Here is an 18,319-nt window from a genome sequence, read left to right on the forward strand (position 1 = left end):
AAACTGATTCCATGCAACTCTTTAAATGTTGTCACTTTGATCTTTTTCTCTAACAAATAAAAAGGTTAGGCTTCTGGCACTTTTCTTAAATTAATAAGATAAGAGGACAAGCTTGTAATATAATTAGTTAATACAAATTGAAGATATTTCACATTTCATTGCCAAGATAATTCTAAGAGTTATTTGTTTTTGCAATTGACTACTATTGCATTAGTACTTGTAATCTGCTCAGTGCATTAGCACTAAATACTATTGATTCAGCCAGAGGTAATAGACCAATTTAATCTTTGCATCTTGCCTATTCCCTATGCAGGGATTCACATACAGTTGTTAGTGGACTGATTGATAAAATCACATGTTACCCTGTTTAAAAGTTTAAGATTGTATTGGAAATTTGCATAATATTAAAAGTCACACTTTTAAAGATTTGGAAGCAAATCAAGCATAGGCTATGCATTTCTAGATGATGAGCTAGAAAATGTAATTTCCATAATATCAGTTCTAAGAAAAAATACTTTACAAATCAAAACTGACCTCAATTCATCCTTTTGTATCTAGGAATAGGATATGAAATGCCATCCACCATTTTAATGCCCTTTGAATGATGGACATTTTGTTGATTTAAACAGATGCCCAGACAATTGAAGCACTACTTTAGCTTCGATTCAGAATTTATTCATTATTTTATAGTTATATTATTCATGAACTGTTTTTCCTGAAATGTGAATGTTAATATGATTTAAAACTAACATTTATCCTATGCCAATATACATTAAAAAAAAAACACTTTCTGGACCTTTTACTGAAGGAATTAAACACATTTGAAAAACTGATATTAACTAGGCTTACTTCACTCACACACATTTACCCTGTGATGGGAGAGAAATGCAGCAAACTGTTTAATAAGGTAGAGCCATACTTCTAGACTGGAAAGTGAAGACTTCTCTAAATTGCTAATATGCAAATGAAACTATGTGGAAATTATAGTTAGAATAGAACATAATTAGCAAGTTGGAATATAGCCAGGATCCTGGAGTTACCGTCTTTACTTTTATGAAAAGCACAAAAGGATTGTTAATGATTCAGGAATAGTTGAGGCCATGGTTTCACTGAACATATAAATGTAATATTTTACCACACCTCAGTAACTTTAGAGATCACTTCACTATTGAAGACCATACCTGGGCACTGAATCACTTCTGACTCACAGGGAAGTATGTGCTCAACATTTCTACCAAACAGTGAATAACACAGAGTTGGAAATTCTTGGTAGGTCTTCTACCTCAATCATGAAAGAGTATTCATTCTGTTGTGAGAAGAGATAGGATCAGATTCAAAGCCTTATGACCTATAGATATGAACACTTCAACATGAGTAGAAGTGATAACTCATATCTACATAGTGCTTTTGTGGCTTGTGAAGTGCACTTCTTCCAGCAACCCTCTGAGCCAGGTAATGGAAGTATTATTGGATTTTACAGATGAGGAACCTAAGGCTCTCTGAGGTAAAGTGATTTATCCATGGTCATGCAACTAATCAAGACTTGAGGCAGGATTCACACTCAGGTCTCTTGACTATAAGTCTCATCCTATTTCCATTATACAGTGCCTATTCTCATAAGTAGGAATTATCATTATAGAGAATTTAATAAACATTCTGGAATGTAGCTAGAATTATGGGATCACTACCTTTCCATGAAAAATATAGAAAGTTTGTGTGGGAAGGCTTCATTGTGGTTAATAGTTTGGATAACCTATTTCTGCCTAGATTGTCTTTATTTAAAAAAAAATTTGTGGGGCAATGAGGGCAAAGTGACCTGCCCAGGGTCACACAGCTAGTAAGTGTCAAGTGACTGAGGCCGGATTTGAACTCAGGTCCTCCTGAATCCAGGGCCGGTGTTTTATCCACTAGATTGTCTTTAAACGGACTTGGATATATTGTGAATCAAATGAAGTTCCTTGAAACAACCATTGAAATGACAAAAGTTTGGCATAATTCAGATATTCAAAACTAGTGTGTTCCATTGCATATAATTTGTTGTACATTGGTGAATATATAATTCATATGAAAACAGATTTGTAGCATTATTTTATTTTAAATTTCACTAAGAGCACTTCATTTTCAACATTTAGAATCCCTCAAAATTCTATGAGTCTATAATGGAAGTAAAAGAAATATTATACCATCACTGAGATCATTATTTTTAATGTTTATTAAAATGACCTTCATGGTTGACTTCCATTCAGATTCTGTCTAATTTGGAAGTCTTGAGTCATGAGCATCTCATTTTTTGCCATAACATGTTGCTCACAGGCACTTATTACATTGGTCTAAAATGTAATTCCACTGCAGCCTTCTTCCTTGGGCTCCATGTTAAAGGATCATGACATAAGTAAAACATTATTAGGAGGTTCTTCTGGTCCTTATAGAAGCAAACTCAAATAAACACTGACCTGATAATTAATTTGGTGTTGTTATAGCAAATCAGGTTAGACCTCTAGTATATATTTTTAGATCATACAGCTTGCTTCTGAAGACATTAAGAAGAATGAAGAATTTAAAATGAAAACAGAATAGTTAATTTTCAATTATCCTTACTAATTGGAAACATGGGTAATATAGATCAATATAATCCACAGGTAACCCAAAGCTTCATTTTTTGGTAATAGTTTCAAATTCTGCATAGCACACACATTTTAAATAAACAATATGGCGGCCACCATACAATAAAGCTGACTTCTTTGTTTTCCTAATTTTATTATTCTGATGGTAATTACTATTGAACAATAAACTAGGATAAAGGAGGGTTAAGGTAGAATGTATGTGTGTGTGTGTGTGTGTGTGTGTGTGTGTGTGTATGTGTATATGTGGAATAAATCAGTGATTTTCATAGATAAAAAGAATTGTAGTCCTGAAAGAGGGTTTTCCCTTTTTCTTTTCTCTTCTCTTCTCTTCTCTTCTCTTCTCTTCTCTTCTCTTCTCTTCTCTTCTCTTCTCTTCTCTTCTCTTCTCTTCTCTTCTCTTCTCTTCTCTTCTCTTCTTTCTTTCTTTCTAACAGATGAGGAATGTGAAATTTCAGCAAGGCTAAGTAAAATGGCAGTGCTCTGTCCTCTGCAGCCTTCTTTTTCTCCAGACAGCCTCCAAGTGACTCAAGGAATCATAAAATTTTAGAGCTGCAAGAGTCTTCCTGACCTTCTCCAACTCCAATACCTTATCTACTACACTATGCTTCTTCTCCATCCCTCATATACTTTCTGTTACCCCGCAAACTCATTCACACAATGCTCACACCTCCAATTCACTCATAAGTAACCTCAGCCTCCCCATTCCTGACATGCAGTCTTTTCTAAAGTATCACAGTTCTCAAACATAACTTTTCCATGTGATTTCTATTTAAAAATTCATTATTAAGAATAATACAGGGGCAGCTAGATAGCGCAGTGGATAGAGCATGGCCCTGGAGTCAGGAGTACCTGAGTTCAAATTCAGCCTCAGATGCTTAACACTTACTAGCTGTGTGACCCTGGGCAAGTCACTTAACCCCAATTGCCTCACTAAAAAAAAAAAAAAAGAATAATACATCATATGGAATGTGTAAGAAGGGGAGATGGCATAATGAAGTCAAATAGATAATGGTAAGTGTCCCTCAGATGGGAACCACTGGCCTAGCTAAAACACTACACCCTGTACAAAACACACATATGGCTTTTCAGCTCCATGAGACTATCCCAGTGTGGGAATGCCTTCCACAAATGCAGGTATCTATTGCAACTACTTAGATAAGACCTAAAGAGTTGCCTAAGGCATACACAGGTTAAATGACTTGCCTAAGGTCACATAGCTACAAAGTGTAAGAGGTGAGAAACACCTTGACTCTTGACTCAGCCCAGTACTTTTATCTACTAGTTCATGTTATTTTTATAATATCGTAGTATTGTCAAGTATTAAAGTAAAAAATTTCAATTTAGGAAAAAAAGATCAAATATGAATCATACTGAAATAAAGATATTTCTTTCATATATATTTGCTGCCTTTATAGCTGTTAATTTTGAATGTGACTCATATTTTTGGGTTTTAGACTCAGAAAACTGCCTAAAATTAAGAATGAAAAATTCTTGATGGTATTTTTTCATATAATATTATATTTTCTCATTTCTGGGCACAATAAATAGAAAGAATGAAATTATGTTGCACATTTTTCATTGGTAACATAAAATCCATTTCCTTGAGAGTGCCAGATTGTTTAACTGAGCTACATCCAACCGTTATAATTATAGGGATATGTTATCTTTAATATTGCCAAAAATTAGCAGCTCAAATGGTGCAAGTGACTATTGTTACATGACCTATAAGGAGTTATTTATCTTTGTTTATTTTATTAAATATTACTAGACATCCCCTCAAGATGAAGGATCAATAATGGACCTTGTGGTTTCCTGATGGAAGGCTGCAATTATTTTCTTCCATTACAACTTAAACATAACCTAATTTTACCCATCTATCATCTTTATAATAGTAATAAAGAAACATCACCATATGTTTATTTTCTTGTCTCTTCCCATTCTTCCTTGTTGACCTCTTTTTTGATTGTATTCCCTTCCAAAACCATTTAAATTTATTTTGCTTTTTTTCCTTTGACAGGGCTATAGGAATGACCAATTAACTTTGGCACCCACTGAAATACTCAGTTTGTACTGTGGTAGAAAAATACCACTTTAACTTTCCTTTATATTGGAACAAAGTTGGACACTTTGGATTAAAGTATGAACAGAATTTGCAAACAAGGAAGCTAGTGCAGAGGAAAAAAATGAAACTGGTATTTTATAAAACTATCTGCCGCATCAGCAACTGCATAGATGAATGCAAAGATATGGGCAAAACATTTAGCTTGAATATCTTTTGGGGGGTTGGGGAGGTGGTGTTTGGGGTTGAGGGGGAGGGAAGAGAACAATTTTGTGATTATACCTACTAGCTTGGTGGATAGGTACCTTGTAAGAACATTCTCTCTTCTCCTCTCCTTTTCTCCCCTCCCCTCCTCTCCTTTTCTCTCTGCATTAAACACTCTCCTCTCTGCTCTTCTCTCTCCATTAAACATTGTCCCTGATGCCTCAATGTAGTGATAATGCATTCTGAACAACTATACCAGCACAGAAAAAGCCCTGACAGATCCTGTCAACCAGGAAATGCTTTGTAAACTGGACCCCTGTTAAATTGTGCACCTGTTGTCTGAGAACTGGTCTGGCTAAAGTTTGAAAAAGGTTCCTGAGCAAGAAGTATGGCTACAGGTGATCAGTTTATTTTGTCATAGAACTCACTAAACTAAGTTATTGGGCATTTGTGATCTGTATTAATTAAGGGAAAAATTAAAGAGTCCTTGAAGTGTTAGAAGCATAGTCTTAAGAAGGATGCCCACAAATCAACTGCTATTAGGGAAAATTAAGCACATTGAAAGAAAGGGATGTCAAGTGAAGTAGTAATCAGCAACAAAGGCCAATAGAACACAAGGCTCCTGTTTCTATTAACTGGTCCTATACACTAAACTTGAATTTCTTCTTGCATAATTATGTCAACACTCCAAAGGTCTATGATTCAATTCTTTCTAATGATGTGAATCACAAATGGATAGCCTTGAATTGCTTTGACTAAAAGAAAAAACATCACCTGAGGGCTAAACAATTAATGAGCATCTCTGAATCTACCTAGGCTGATTCTTGGAACAAAAGGCATACAGTTTTTTGCTTTGTTTTGTTTTGTGGTTTTTTTTTTTTTGCTAGACCTGTTCTTGAAACCTTTTGAGCTTTGTAGCACCTGCTAGCACTTGTGCCCTATTGGAAAAATCTTCATGAATTCAGGGTCACCTATATAGCACAAGAAAGCATCAGGGTAGTACTCCCTTATTATTACTTTATATTTTGTATTTAATTATCTGTGTATATGTTGTTTCCCTATCAGCAAAACAGAATAGCTCCCTGAGGGCAAGAATTATATCACTTTTGTCATTGTCGGCTTTGTGTCTGGCACACTTGATAAATTCAACTAAATGAAAATGAATTGCGTAAAATATAATAAAATGGTTGTTCATCAAAAGAACTAAAATTCTTGGGAATATTTTCTAGGCATAGACTTTTATCCAATTTGAAGATATTTATAGAGAAAAACCTTGATTAATTGGAATGCTTGAAGATTATGGTGGTTAACTGAATTTTCTAGTTAATGAGAATTACTCCAAGATTCCCTTTTCTTTCAACTTGCTGAAAATCTTTCCAAAATGCATTAGTCCATTTCCCTGTATTAGTAATATAACATAAATCAGATAATTTAATCTTTCTTTGATGATTGGGAAGCTCATAATACCTCAGTCAGCATTCAACATTGATTCTCATTTCAGAGCAATTTAAATGTTGAAGATTGGACAAAATGTGTACGGATCCTAGGCTGTTTATTGTCTTGCATAAAAAAACCCAAACACACCAACAGTCATCACCTTATTTGCCTATGATTTATCTCTTTCTTGAAGTGGTTTGTTAAGGACAGTGGAGTGATTGGAGAGCAAGGTATGAGCAGACATGAGGAACAACAGGTGAAGTTAATTGATGGTTATTGTTAACTAACACGTGATTAAGATTTTAATATATTGCTGTTAGCATTCTTTTCAACTCATCTATTTTCTTATTCTCAGAGTAGAAAAATGTTTTCTTTTGATGCCACCCTTTTTTATCTTCCCCAGATGATTATTTTGACTATCTAATCTTTAATCTCTCCCTTTCTACTGACTCTTCAGGCTACTTACAAATAAGCTCATTGCTTCCACCTTTAAAAACCCTCACTTAATACCATCCCCATTAGCTATCCCATAATATCTATCCTCCTTTCTTGGCTAAGAAGGGTAAAGCCACCTATATTAGGTACCCCCCATTTCCTCTCTCACTTTCTTCTAAATTCTGCAATCTGGTTTCTGACACTATCATTCAACTGAAACTGCTCTCACCAAAGTACCCAATGATCTCTTGATTGTTAAATTAATGACCTCCTCTCTTCTTTTTTGGGGACGGGGCAATAAGGGTTAAGTGACTTGTTCAGGATCACACAGCTAGTAAGTGTCAAGTGTCAAGTGAGTCCGGATTTGAACTCAGGTCCTCCTGAATCCGGTGCTTTATCCACTGTGCCACCTAGCTGCCCCCACAACATAGCTTTCTGAATCATGAATGGCTCCCACTATTGGTCACAGCAGACAGCAGGGGTACACAATAGTAGTTTCCCCAATAGTCATCTACAATCTTTCAAACAGCAGCATCCAGCTCTACCCTAGCTACAGATTCAAAGAGTTCTCCTTGCTTTCTATCCAGACACTCTGATTTTCAGTGTCTTCTAGACTCAGTACTTCCCTCAGATAGAAAGAAGCCTTTCCCTTTCTCTCCATTGCTTTTTCCTCTTTTAAACTGTTGGGTTGAGGCCCTAGTCCTAAAGAACCTGTAACAACAAGCTGCAAAAGTTGACACAATATAGCACCAGACTTCCTATTGTGCCGGTGGCTAACCATGGATCAAAGAATCATAAAACATTCCAATATGTTCCAAATAGGAATACGTTATGATGAACTTAGAAGTCATATAGTTCAATTCCTTGATTTTAAATAAGGAAGTGAAACCCAGAGCAGTTAAATGATTTGGTAAAAGTCCTAAGTAGTAGAAGTGGATTTTGAACCCAGGCCCTTTAACCTTAATAAAAAACAGCTGATTGATTGTTTTGATTGGCCTTAAATAGGCTAAAATATTTTCAGGTGTAAAGGCATGGCCATAATAAAGATAGCATCTTTGCTTATGGTTCTCTGAATATGAATGTACTATTAAAATGCCTTGGGGAAGTAACTCCAGAGATGTGAAGCTCAGGGAGCAGAGAAATATACTGATCTGGCAGGTCAAAGAAGTAAGAGTAAAGTGAAAGACTTGGAAGGGAAGTGGGTTATGGGAGAGTTTGAAAAATGTTTGGTAAAGTGTTGTCATTTCTCCTTGTACACCTTTCATTTATGTCCACACATCAATAAATTGATCAACAAGCATCAAGTACCTACTATATTCCAGGCACTGTGATAGGTCCTAGGGATGTTAAAACAAATATGAGGCAGTCTCTGCCTTCAAAGAGCTTGAATTCTATCAAGAAAAACAATATGTACACATTTATGTGCATATAAAAAAAGAGGGTTTTTTTTTGGGGGGGGGGTTAGCTTACTCAAAGATACACATACACAATACAGCATCAGGAAAGAAAACGAAATGTGATCCCTAAAGTTTAAAGGCTTGTTAGGAGCTTTGATTTTCAATACTTCCTAGAGACTCTGGTCTATTAGGCCTATTAGGAATTTGATTAGTAGACATTCTGACATATAGTTGAAGGTGGGTTTGACGCCAATAAAGCACTCCAGTTAATATTAAGTGGATACATGCTGAGGCATTTTGTTTGTGTTTTTAGGAAATTGATACCTATGTCTACTTCTTTTTGGGTTTTTTTTTTTTTTTGGTTTTTTTGGTTTTTTGCAGGGCAATGAGGGTTAAGTGACTTGCCCAGGGTCACACAGCTAGTAAGTGTCAAGTGTCTGAGGCCAGATTTGAACTCAGGTCCTCCTGAATCCAGGGCCGGTGCTTTACCACTGCACCATCTAGCTGCCCCCCCTATGTCTACTTCTAAGTGGCATAGATAGGTAGGTAGATGGCTGCATGATGGATGATAGAGAGAAAGATGATAGATGATAGATAGATGGCTGCATGATAGATGGATGATAGAGAGAAAGATGATAGATGATAGATATAAAGACAACATACATATAAAAATATGTTTAGAGACGAGATTTTGTGATTTAAATGTGTAGTCTTTACAACATATTTTAAGTATAGATTATTTTAAGCAGTGTCACCCAGGAGAGGACTGTTCTTTTGTTGTTGTTGTTGAGGGTTTTTTTTATTCATACTAATCAAATATACAACAGTAGAATTCAGAACTGCAGTCATGCAGATGAATGCCTGAGTGGATGTTGCATAATTAAAAATCAAATCAGAAACAGAATGACTTCTGCACCTGCAATTCCAATCACTTCACAACCTGCTGCATGGTTTACTCAAAGAAGAAAAGGAAGGGAAGAAGAGTATAATGCTTCCATTTCAAGTTTGTCAGTTTCTTGATGACCGTTCTGTGCAAATCTCAGGGGAGGCTGCTACTTGTCACCATAGCACTGAGTGCCATCGTCTTCACTCTAGTCGTAATAATAAAGTTTGTACAAAATTGCTGGAGAAACATTAGGCTTAGAGGAGATGTATTATTTCAACAGGTGCATTTCCAGGTGAAGGTCTCTACACAACAAAAGGCTTATATTTAAATGTATTAACTGAATGATTATCAAAGTGTCCAAAATGAACTGAGGGCAGTCCTAGAAAACAGGATTGCAACACATGTTTCTGGTTTGGTGTACCATTATCCTCTGTGCCCATTGATATAGACTGATAAAACCTGTTCTGTGTTAGAATTCTTTTTTTAAAAAATATTGATAGTTTTCTTTTTATATTACCTGCTTTTATCCTCTCTTGTCTAGTGAGCCATCCCTCCCAACAAAGATGCATAAAGATAGCTAACCAACTAACTAACCAATGCATCGACTAAGCCTGCCTATTGATGTCACACACCCATGCCCCCCTACCTTTGAAAAGAAGGAAGGAAAGCTGGTATTATAATTCTAATAGTCTTTGTTTCTATAGCATCTTTGAACAAGGATTTCAAAGAATCTGGCAATTTTCAACTTTCAAAGACTTGACGACATTTTAGAGACGAAGTAGAGAATTTAAGTGACAAACCAATCATAGTAAACTTGTTACAAAATGAATAAACAATAATAGAATTAGGCCTCTGAGTTCTCGGTCTAGTTACTCATATTTTATATTGCATCACAATTCTTAAGAATTTAAGGATAGACTAGATTGCTTTTTTCTCATTTTACTATGTACCATTCTGGTGTAACTGTATGTTCAAATAATAAATGATCAGTTAGCTAATATCCTAGAAAAATACAAGTACAAATGAATGCCATGAGGAGGGCCATTTGTCATACTTGATATTTTGCCACCTGCCCTGGTGCTATATGGAGTAGTTTTTCACTTAGCTCCTTTCCAAATGGATTTGATTTAGCAAATTATTTTGTTTTTGTGAGTAAGACTTACTGGGTGTCTTCATTATAAAAATGGTGCCTGGGGAATGAGTGTGATATGATTATTGGAATAATCTGATGAGTTTTTACATGGGTGTATATAAAAATAGAAAAGGTGAGATGTCTCAGTCTCATGGGGACTTCAACCTATGACTGCCAAGAATTATATCAAGCAAGCTCATAGAAGAGACACAACAGATGGTTTAAAGGTATTTTGCTTTATGGCATTTGGCCAATATAAATTTGGCTTATTTTGTACGAAGATTGTGTTGGCAAGCTCCATCTTGTTTCCCTCAATGACTTCTGTGTAGTGAGTATTAATGCTTTTAGGTGTAGCTAGTATAGAAAAGATGATATTTGGAAATTGTCCCTGAAAGTAACTTTGTCTTGAATTTCACCAGACCTTGAATTGTTATCAAGTTGAAAAGGAACATCAACAAAGTTAAAGGGGGTGGGGAGCTATTTATGCTTATTTTGGACAGTCTTTAGAACAGACAAGTATTTTTACCTTGGAGATTAAAACCTTTTTAAAAAGCAAATTATTTATTGCAGCAAGAGACAAAAAGGCTACATTAAGGTAAAGTCCAGAAAGTGCTTTGCCTAAGCAGAGACCATGTTGTCTGAAAGCCTTCTAGGGATTCTTAATAGTATATTTTCTTAAATAGAGGTTTTCTCTCTGTGTCTCTGTTTCTGTCTCTGTCTCCACCTCTGTGTCTCTGTTTCTGTGTCTCTGTCTCTTTGTCTTTGTGTGTGTATCTCTCTGTCTCTCTCTGTGTGTCACATATATATGCATGGATTTGTATCTATAGTCATATAACCATGACAATCTTTAATCCTAAATCCAAATTTTTTTTTATCCAACAGAATGAGAGAATCTCAGAATTTGAAAGGAACTCATAAGACATCCAGTGCATCCTGTGGCAGAATAAGAATTCCCTTTAAAATATACATTCAGCGGCAGCTAGGTGGCACAGTGGATAGAGCACCGGCCCTGGATTCAGGAGTACCTGGGTTCAAATCTGGCCTCAGACACTTAACACTTACTAGCTGTGTGACCCTGGGCAAGTCACTTAACCCCAATTGCCTCACTAAAAAAAAAAATATATATATATATATATATACATACATTCAAAGCTATCAGCTAGCTTCCCCCCCACCAAGTCCCCACAGGAGGGGAAAGCCATTGTGCCCTCCCCTTATGTGTAGTTCTAATTGTTAAGAAGTTCTTCCTTCCATCACGCCTAAATTTACCTCTTTGTCAATTTAACCCATTTCTTGTTTCTAGTTCTTCTTGCTAGGACCAATGGAACAGGTTCATGCTTTTCAGATATACTAAGAGACAACCATCACATTCCCTTCAGGCTTCTCTTTTCCTGGGCCTTTCAATCAACTCTTATATAGCATGCCATTAGCCATTGTAGTGGGTTGTCCTTTGTATTCTCTCCAGTTTATACATTTGCTCCCTAAAATGTGGCACTAAGAAGTGAACGCAATACTTGAGATAGGACCTAACCAGAGCATGTAGAGTGAGGCTGTCATCTTTTTGGCTCTACCCACTAAATGTCTATTAATTGCAGTTTAAGATCACATTAGCTTTTTGGCAGTTATTCACAACTCTTCTGACTTCAGTGAACACGAAGGTTCATCAGAACAATTTGTCCCCCATGCATGAACTGCTTTCTAGTCATGTCTCCTCCATTCTTTACTTGTATAGTTTACTTTTTAAAATAATCCACATTCAGGATTCAATATTCATAATGATTAAATTTCATCTTATCAGCATTATTGTACTGTTCCAGACTGTTTAGATCCCTCTGAATTCCAATTATGTTATCCAATATATCAGCTATTCCTCCTGGTTTAAAATCATCATTCTATACATTTGAGTAATCATGTCATTAATGACTTACAGTGTTTGATTAGACTGTTGCACAGAATGTATTTTCTTGCCTATGGTCACATAGCTGAGGTAAAACTCAAACCTGGATCTTCTGATTTCAGGTTTAATGTTTACCCACATATCTTCACACTGCCTCTCATTTCATTCTTGAGTAGCTCTTATTCTTATAGTCAATGTTTATTGGTAAATGTTTAACAACCAATTCCCTGCAAAATCAAATTACGCTCAATGCATTTTAAAGTTCAAGCTCTATTATTCTTATCCTTATTTTCTCCATCATTTCCGTAAATCTAGACAATCAACAAAATAACAAATCAAGACCTAATTTGTAGCATTTACCATTTTCTGAAGGTAAATGCTCACAATGAAAATTTAACAATTGACTCGAGCTAGTTTCAGTTGGCTCAGCACACTCTGTCTCTCCTGTAATTTTTACTCACTGGTTCTTTTTTCTGCCCTCTGGAACTTAGCAGAACTTGTTGATTTCTTACTGAAGAAATCATGGACAAATCTAATTGGGACATGATCAGACTTCTAATTACTTATAGTAACACACATGTAAATACAAATAAATAAACAAATATGCAATGTAAATATGTATGCACACATGTGATGCCCACATATATACAAGAATATACACACGTGTGTGTGTGTGTGTGTGTGTGTGTGTGTGTGTATCCAAGAAAACAAGAGAGGTCAGAATCCATTGAGACAAGCTGAAAGGAGAAATTTCCTCTTAATTTTCCTAAATTATTTAGGGAAATATATTGACTCATCTTTAAAATATATAATTAAATATATTTTCAGAGATTTTTTTCTTAGCCCTTTTAATACTGAATGAATGGATACAGAATTAATCCCATCAGTGGGAGAATGAAAGTTCAGAAGGAATCTTTCTTTTTGTTTCTTTAACTCTCCTCCCCCCTACCCCAGTTAATTTAAGTGCCTCCTTCTAAGTGTTACTCAGCTTTTCAGATAGACTTCTACATTTCTGTTTATAAGAGCCATTGTTTTATAGAGTTTAAACTTCCGCAAATTTGACCAAAATCAGCAGCTACCATAGTTTATATGAGAAATTATAGTGCAAAATTATGAATAGAAATATTCTGTTTCTCTTCTTTCTCCCCCTGGGGTAGGCACATACCCCAAACTATGTTTTGAATGTTCTGGTAAAAGTTCCAAAGCAAACTTTTTCCCAATATATTTACAAATTTTCAGTTGAATGAATGGCCACTTATTAATGCCCAAAGAGTTGATTTGATTTCCAGATCACTGTTAAAATAAATTTGCTTCTCATAACTCATAAATAAATGACTTACCCTATTAAAACAGTGCTTGTGATTGTTCCCATAAAAATGCTGAAGACATTTCACATTATTTTTGTTCACGATTCTGTTGAAGAAATCATTGACAAATTTGATTGGGAATGCACAGACTGCTGATCTCTTGGTTGGTTCTGAAGAGTCTGGTTTACTTTGTGCAAATACTCCAAAGATAATGTCATCATTGGGTCCAACACCTATTTGCCTAGCCAGATGTGCACCAGGCTTACTCACGTATGCAGCTTGTAGAATATTAAATACTTCTTCCCTTGTTGACCTTTTTCTTCTCTTCTCAGTAAGAATACATTCAAGAGGCATTTCCATGTATGAATGCAATCCCGAATCAACTGAACAGAACCTGATTATTCTTGTGTGAAAAGTCTGAGACTCAAGAGTTTCTCTTTGGACTGTCAGAAAATAAATGAAATCACTACTTTCAAAGGCATGTACATATTTAATAGGGTAAGAATCTTGGAATTCAGGCAGAACATCAATATAGGACTGGTCTGTCAAAAACTTAAAACCATCTTGTGTTTCCTTTAGCCTTCTAACAGATATTGAATGTAAGGAATGATCAGGATAAGAAGAATTGATGGTATTGCCCACAAAGAAGTTTATAAATCGGGTTTTTTCTGTCAGCAGAACTTTGGTCCCTAAAGTGCTTACCACACAGTCAGGACATTGGAGGGATTCCTCATCCATCTGTGGGGAATACATACAATAAACGTTGGACTGAATGTCAGCAGTATTATTGGGCTGAAACACATGGCGTTGGCAGGTCCCTCGATTGACGCTGCCACAACTAATAAGCTGGGCATCATAGTAAGTATCGATAAGCAAAGCCTTGTTGACATTATCCTTCCAAACACTGCCTGATAAGTTGGCTTTGTGACTACAGTCTTGGCATGGAGAACAATCAGGGTGTTCCAGCACAGGTCCTGTCTTGTATTCAGAGACATTATGAAGATCTTCATTTAAGACATAAATCTTGTTGATTGCACCCAGGAAGATGTGGTGATTGTGAAAAATGATGTTCTGGATCGGAGTTTCTGCAATAAAGTTGGGAAGTGGATACTTCCTATTAACATCCATCTCAGACTTGACGAGTGCTTCCTTACACTCTCCTTTGCAATTTGGTACCGAGGCAAGCAGGAACATTATAATCCCAGGGACAAGCACAGTAGTGGACTTCATTGTGAGATGCTTATCTGCCAAAACACATGCAAGGAAAAATTGTTTATGCTTCATTAGAAATAAAGGTAAGAACTGAAAACAAAAATATGAACCAAGTACTAAAAATGGAACCGAATCTGTAATTTTGTTTTATTGAGGCAGAATGACTGCATGTAAAGATGCATTATGTACTGGACATGACTGTATAAAGCTTAATTGTGGATCTATTACCACAAACAATTAATTTTCCAATATGAAATACAAGTCCAGTTCTATATTAAAGACAAAGAAATTCCAGTTAGACTTGCTTAGTAATGAAAATAGTAAACAAAATTTCTTTGTTATTTAACTGCTTATGACTTTAGTATCTGTGGTTAATGACTATACTGATATTTAAATGTTCTCAGTTAGTCAAGTAAGTGAATTGTGGTTTGTTTGGGTTTTTGTCCCTGCATCTACATTATTTTCAAAGTCACAGAATACATTGTTTTCTTGGAAGTCTGAAGGATTATTATGCTAAATTTAGGTTTCTTTTGGAAGAAAACAATCATAAATTCTAAAAGCAATAAGATCATGTGCTGCTCATAGGATTTTATTTTGGTGGGGGAAGGTATACTTATAATTTGGCTATAGTTAACCTATTGTTACTGACAGACAAATGCTCCCATTAACATTAGATCATAGGGGCCTAAAAATATCAAGTTTGGATAATACAAAATAAAAAAAATCTTCATAACTCAAGTGCTAAAATTATTTTCCAGGAAAAAGCCATATATTATTTACTTTAAAAACAACACTGCTTATAAGAGAATTCTACAATATAATTATATGTGCAAGGTCAAGATCTCTACTGGGAAAGAACATTTATTTTATTAGCATTCATTTTTAAATTTCAGAGTACACATACAAAAGCCCAAAACCATAGGATCTCAGACTTCAGCAATTTTCTAGTCTACCATATCTGAGGCAGGAGTCCCCTACATTCTGTCAAATCAGTATCAATATTGACAGTGCTTCCAGGAATGGAGAACTCACTACTCCAAGAATAGGCTTATTCTACTTTTGAATAGCTCAAATTGTTAAGAAACTTCAAAAAAAAAACAACAACAAAATATTTTTGTGAGGGCAGCTAGGTGGTGCAGTGGATAAAGCAAGGGCCCTGGATTCAGGAGGACCTGAGTTCAAATCCACTCTCAGACACTTAACACTTACTAGCTATGTGACCCTGGGCAAGTCACTTAACCCTCATTGCCCCACAAAAAAAGTGTTAAAATATATTTTTGTATACTTTTGTATAGTTAGTCATATAATTTGCTCTGCATAGATATAACATTTATAGGCAACTCTGATTATCTGATATAATTTGAGGGCCACAACCAATCCCTTTACACCCCCAAATATTTTTATCATAGAGTCTGATATTTTATCAGTCATGTGATCATCAAATAATAAATAGAAGTTACTAGATTCAATCTCTTCATTTTACTGAGGCCACAAGAATTAAAGTTACTTGCCAAGGGTCACATAATTAGTGTCTCAATTAGGATTTGAAGCCAAGTCTTTATTAATCTATTTCTGTATATCAGAATTGTACATATTACTCTAGTGAACCAGATACATCATTCCATACAAAGCCCAGCTAAAACATAAATTGTCCTATAGCACTTCTCAGTGTCTAGAAAGTTACAGAGAGACAGATCTCAGGTGAACAATATTACTTAACAATGAGGACTCCCCCAAATGGAATGGACTGCCTTAGGAAGCAATACATTCCTCATCACTTTAAGGTCTTCAATTTTAGGGTATATATATGTGTGTGTGTGTGTGTGTGTGTATAAGTGTATATATCTCCACTTACTGGGGATATTGTTGACAGTATTCATTCTTTGGTTAGGACTAAGGAATTCCTTTCAGTTCTTCTGTCTTATGTTTCTAGGGAATGTTAAGAAGAAGAGGAAAAAGTTCAGCTAAGAGAACAAAGAAGGAATAGCCAGGGAGGTAGGAGAAGAACCTACATAGTGTAGCTTCCTTGTAGGATAATGGGGGAAAGCATGTGAAGAAGTGATCAAAAGTACCAAATGCTACAGATAGATGTACAAAAACATCCTAATACTGAGAAAAGGCAAATGGATTTGTTCAGTGGTTACATTAAAGAGAGGAGTTTTCAGCAGAGTACTGGAGGTAGAATTCAGATTATAAAGGGTCAAAGAGTAAATGGTTGATTCAGGGAAGAAAATGGTAGTAGAATTACTCTCGAAAAACTGAGCAGTGAAAGGAAAAAGAAGTGATGGAAACTTAATCCAGTAATAGAGGCAGGAATTGTTTTTTTCTTTAAGTTATAAGTAGAGGAGACTTAGACAGTGGAATATAAGGGACCAAAGATAGAAAAAAAGTGGTCATAATTGATGGAACCAGGTCCTACCGGAGACAAGGAGAGACAAGACCAAGAGCCTAAGGGGAACGCTTTATGAATAACAACGGTAGTAGCAGCGGCTCACATTTACAGGGCACTTACTTTGTTCCAGGCACCGTGCTAAGCACTTTACCATTATTATCTCATTTGACTCTTACAACATTCCTGGGAGGGAGGTGTTATTATTATCTCTATTTTACAGATGAGGAAACTGAGACAGACAGAGGTTAAATGACTTGCCCTGTCTCACACAGCTAGTAAGTGTCTAAAATTGGATGTGACCTCTGACTTGGAATTCTATTCACCATCCCACCTGAGGTTCCTATCTTAAAAAAAATGTATATATGTCTGTATGTATGTACATACAATATACATACATATATTACCAATGGATTTTAAAGCATTGTGATTCTAACCACATTTTTTTCCATAAACTCTGTGGCTTTTGTTGCAAAATATTGCATTTTGTGGTGCTGTTTGGGAATTCATATATCATGTTATAGAACTGCCTTCACTTAAAATATCATCATCACCACCACCACCTCCACAATAAAACACACATACATATATATACACACATGTGTATATATGTATATATGTATGTGTGTGCATAGAAATATAAATATATAAAATATATATATAAATTTACGATGCGGCAGGAACTGTTTCATTTGATTCCTACAACTGTGGGAGGTAGGTGCTATTTTTATCCCCATTTTGGATAAGGAAACGGAAGCGAAGTGCTTTCAACCCAGGAAATGTGTGAGGTAGGATTTGAACTCCGGTCTCTCTTGTCCCAAAGCCCAAGTTCTCTCCTGCGCCACTTAGCTGACTCAGATATGCCTCTTGAATTTAACTGAGTTAATGGAAGTGTTATCCAAAAAGAGGAGCTTGTGCTTCTCTCCCTTGATGACTAGAAAGAATAGACTGCAAGAGAAGAAAGAAATTTGAATCCATGAGGGAGAGAGGAGAGGAAGCATACGAGGGATGAACTGGATCCTTTAACAAAGAACGAAGTTGTCACCTGCTGAATTTAAGGAAGGGGGTGGGGGTGCTTTTGGGCACTTGAAGATTGTGAACACTTGAAAAAAGAGGAATAGCCACTGTGGGAAACTTGAAAGGGAGTCAACTAGAGGTGCACAGTAATGACTATTAGTCCCATTTCCTCACCATAATTCTGTAAGGCAGGGGTTCTTAAGCTTTATTTTAGCAGGGATCCCTTTGGCAGTCTGGCAATGCCAACAGACCTCTTCTTTTAATAAAATGTTTAGGTACATAAAATGAAGCACACAGGATTCCCCAAATCCCAATTATACTGA

At 35.8% G+C, this 18,319-nt stretch overlaps 1 protein-coding gene across 1 annotated transcript in view; it reads right to left on the reverse strand.

The window, feature by feature from the left end:
- MET (MET proto-oncogene, receptor tyrosine kinase) overlaps positions 1-18,319 on the reverse strand; it is a 161,042-nt gene that overhangs the window by 116,197 nt on the left and 26,526 nt on the right. The window contains exon 2 of the mRNA XM_043969125.1: positions 13,412-14,622. Within this exon, the coding sequence (XP_043825060.1) occupies positions 13,412-14,608 (1,197 nt within the window). The 5' untranslated portion in view covers positions 14,609-14,622. The remainder of the gene's footprint in view (positions 1-13,411; positions 14,623-18,319) is intronic.

This window comes from Dromiciops gliroides, chromosome 5, assembly GCF_019393635.1.
Source record: "Dromiciops gliroides isolate mDroGli1 chromosome 5, mDroGli1.pri, whole genome shotgun sequence".
NCBI classification, from domain to species: Eukaryota; Metazoa; Chordata; class Mammalia; order Microbiotheria; family Microbiotheriidae; genus Dromiciops; species Dromiciops gliroides.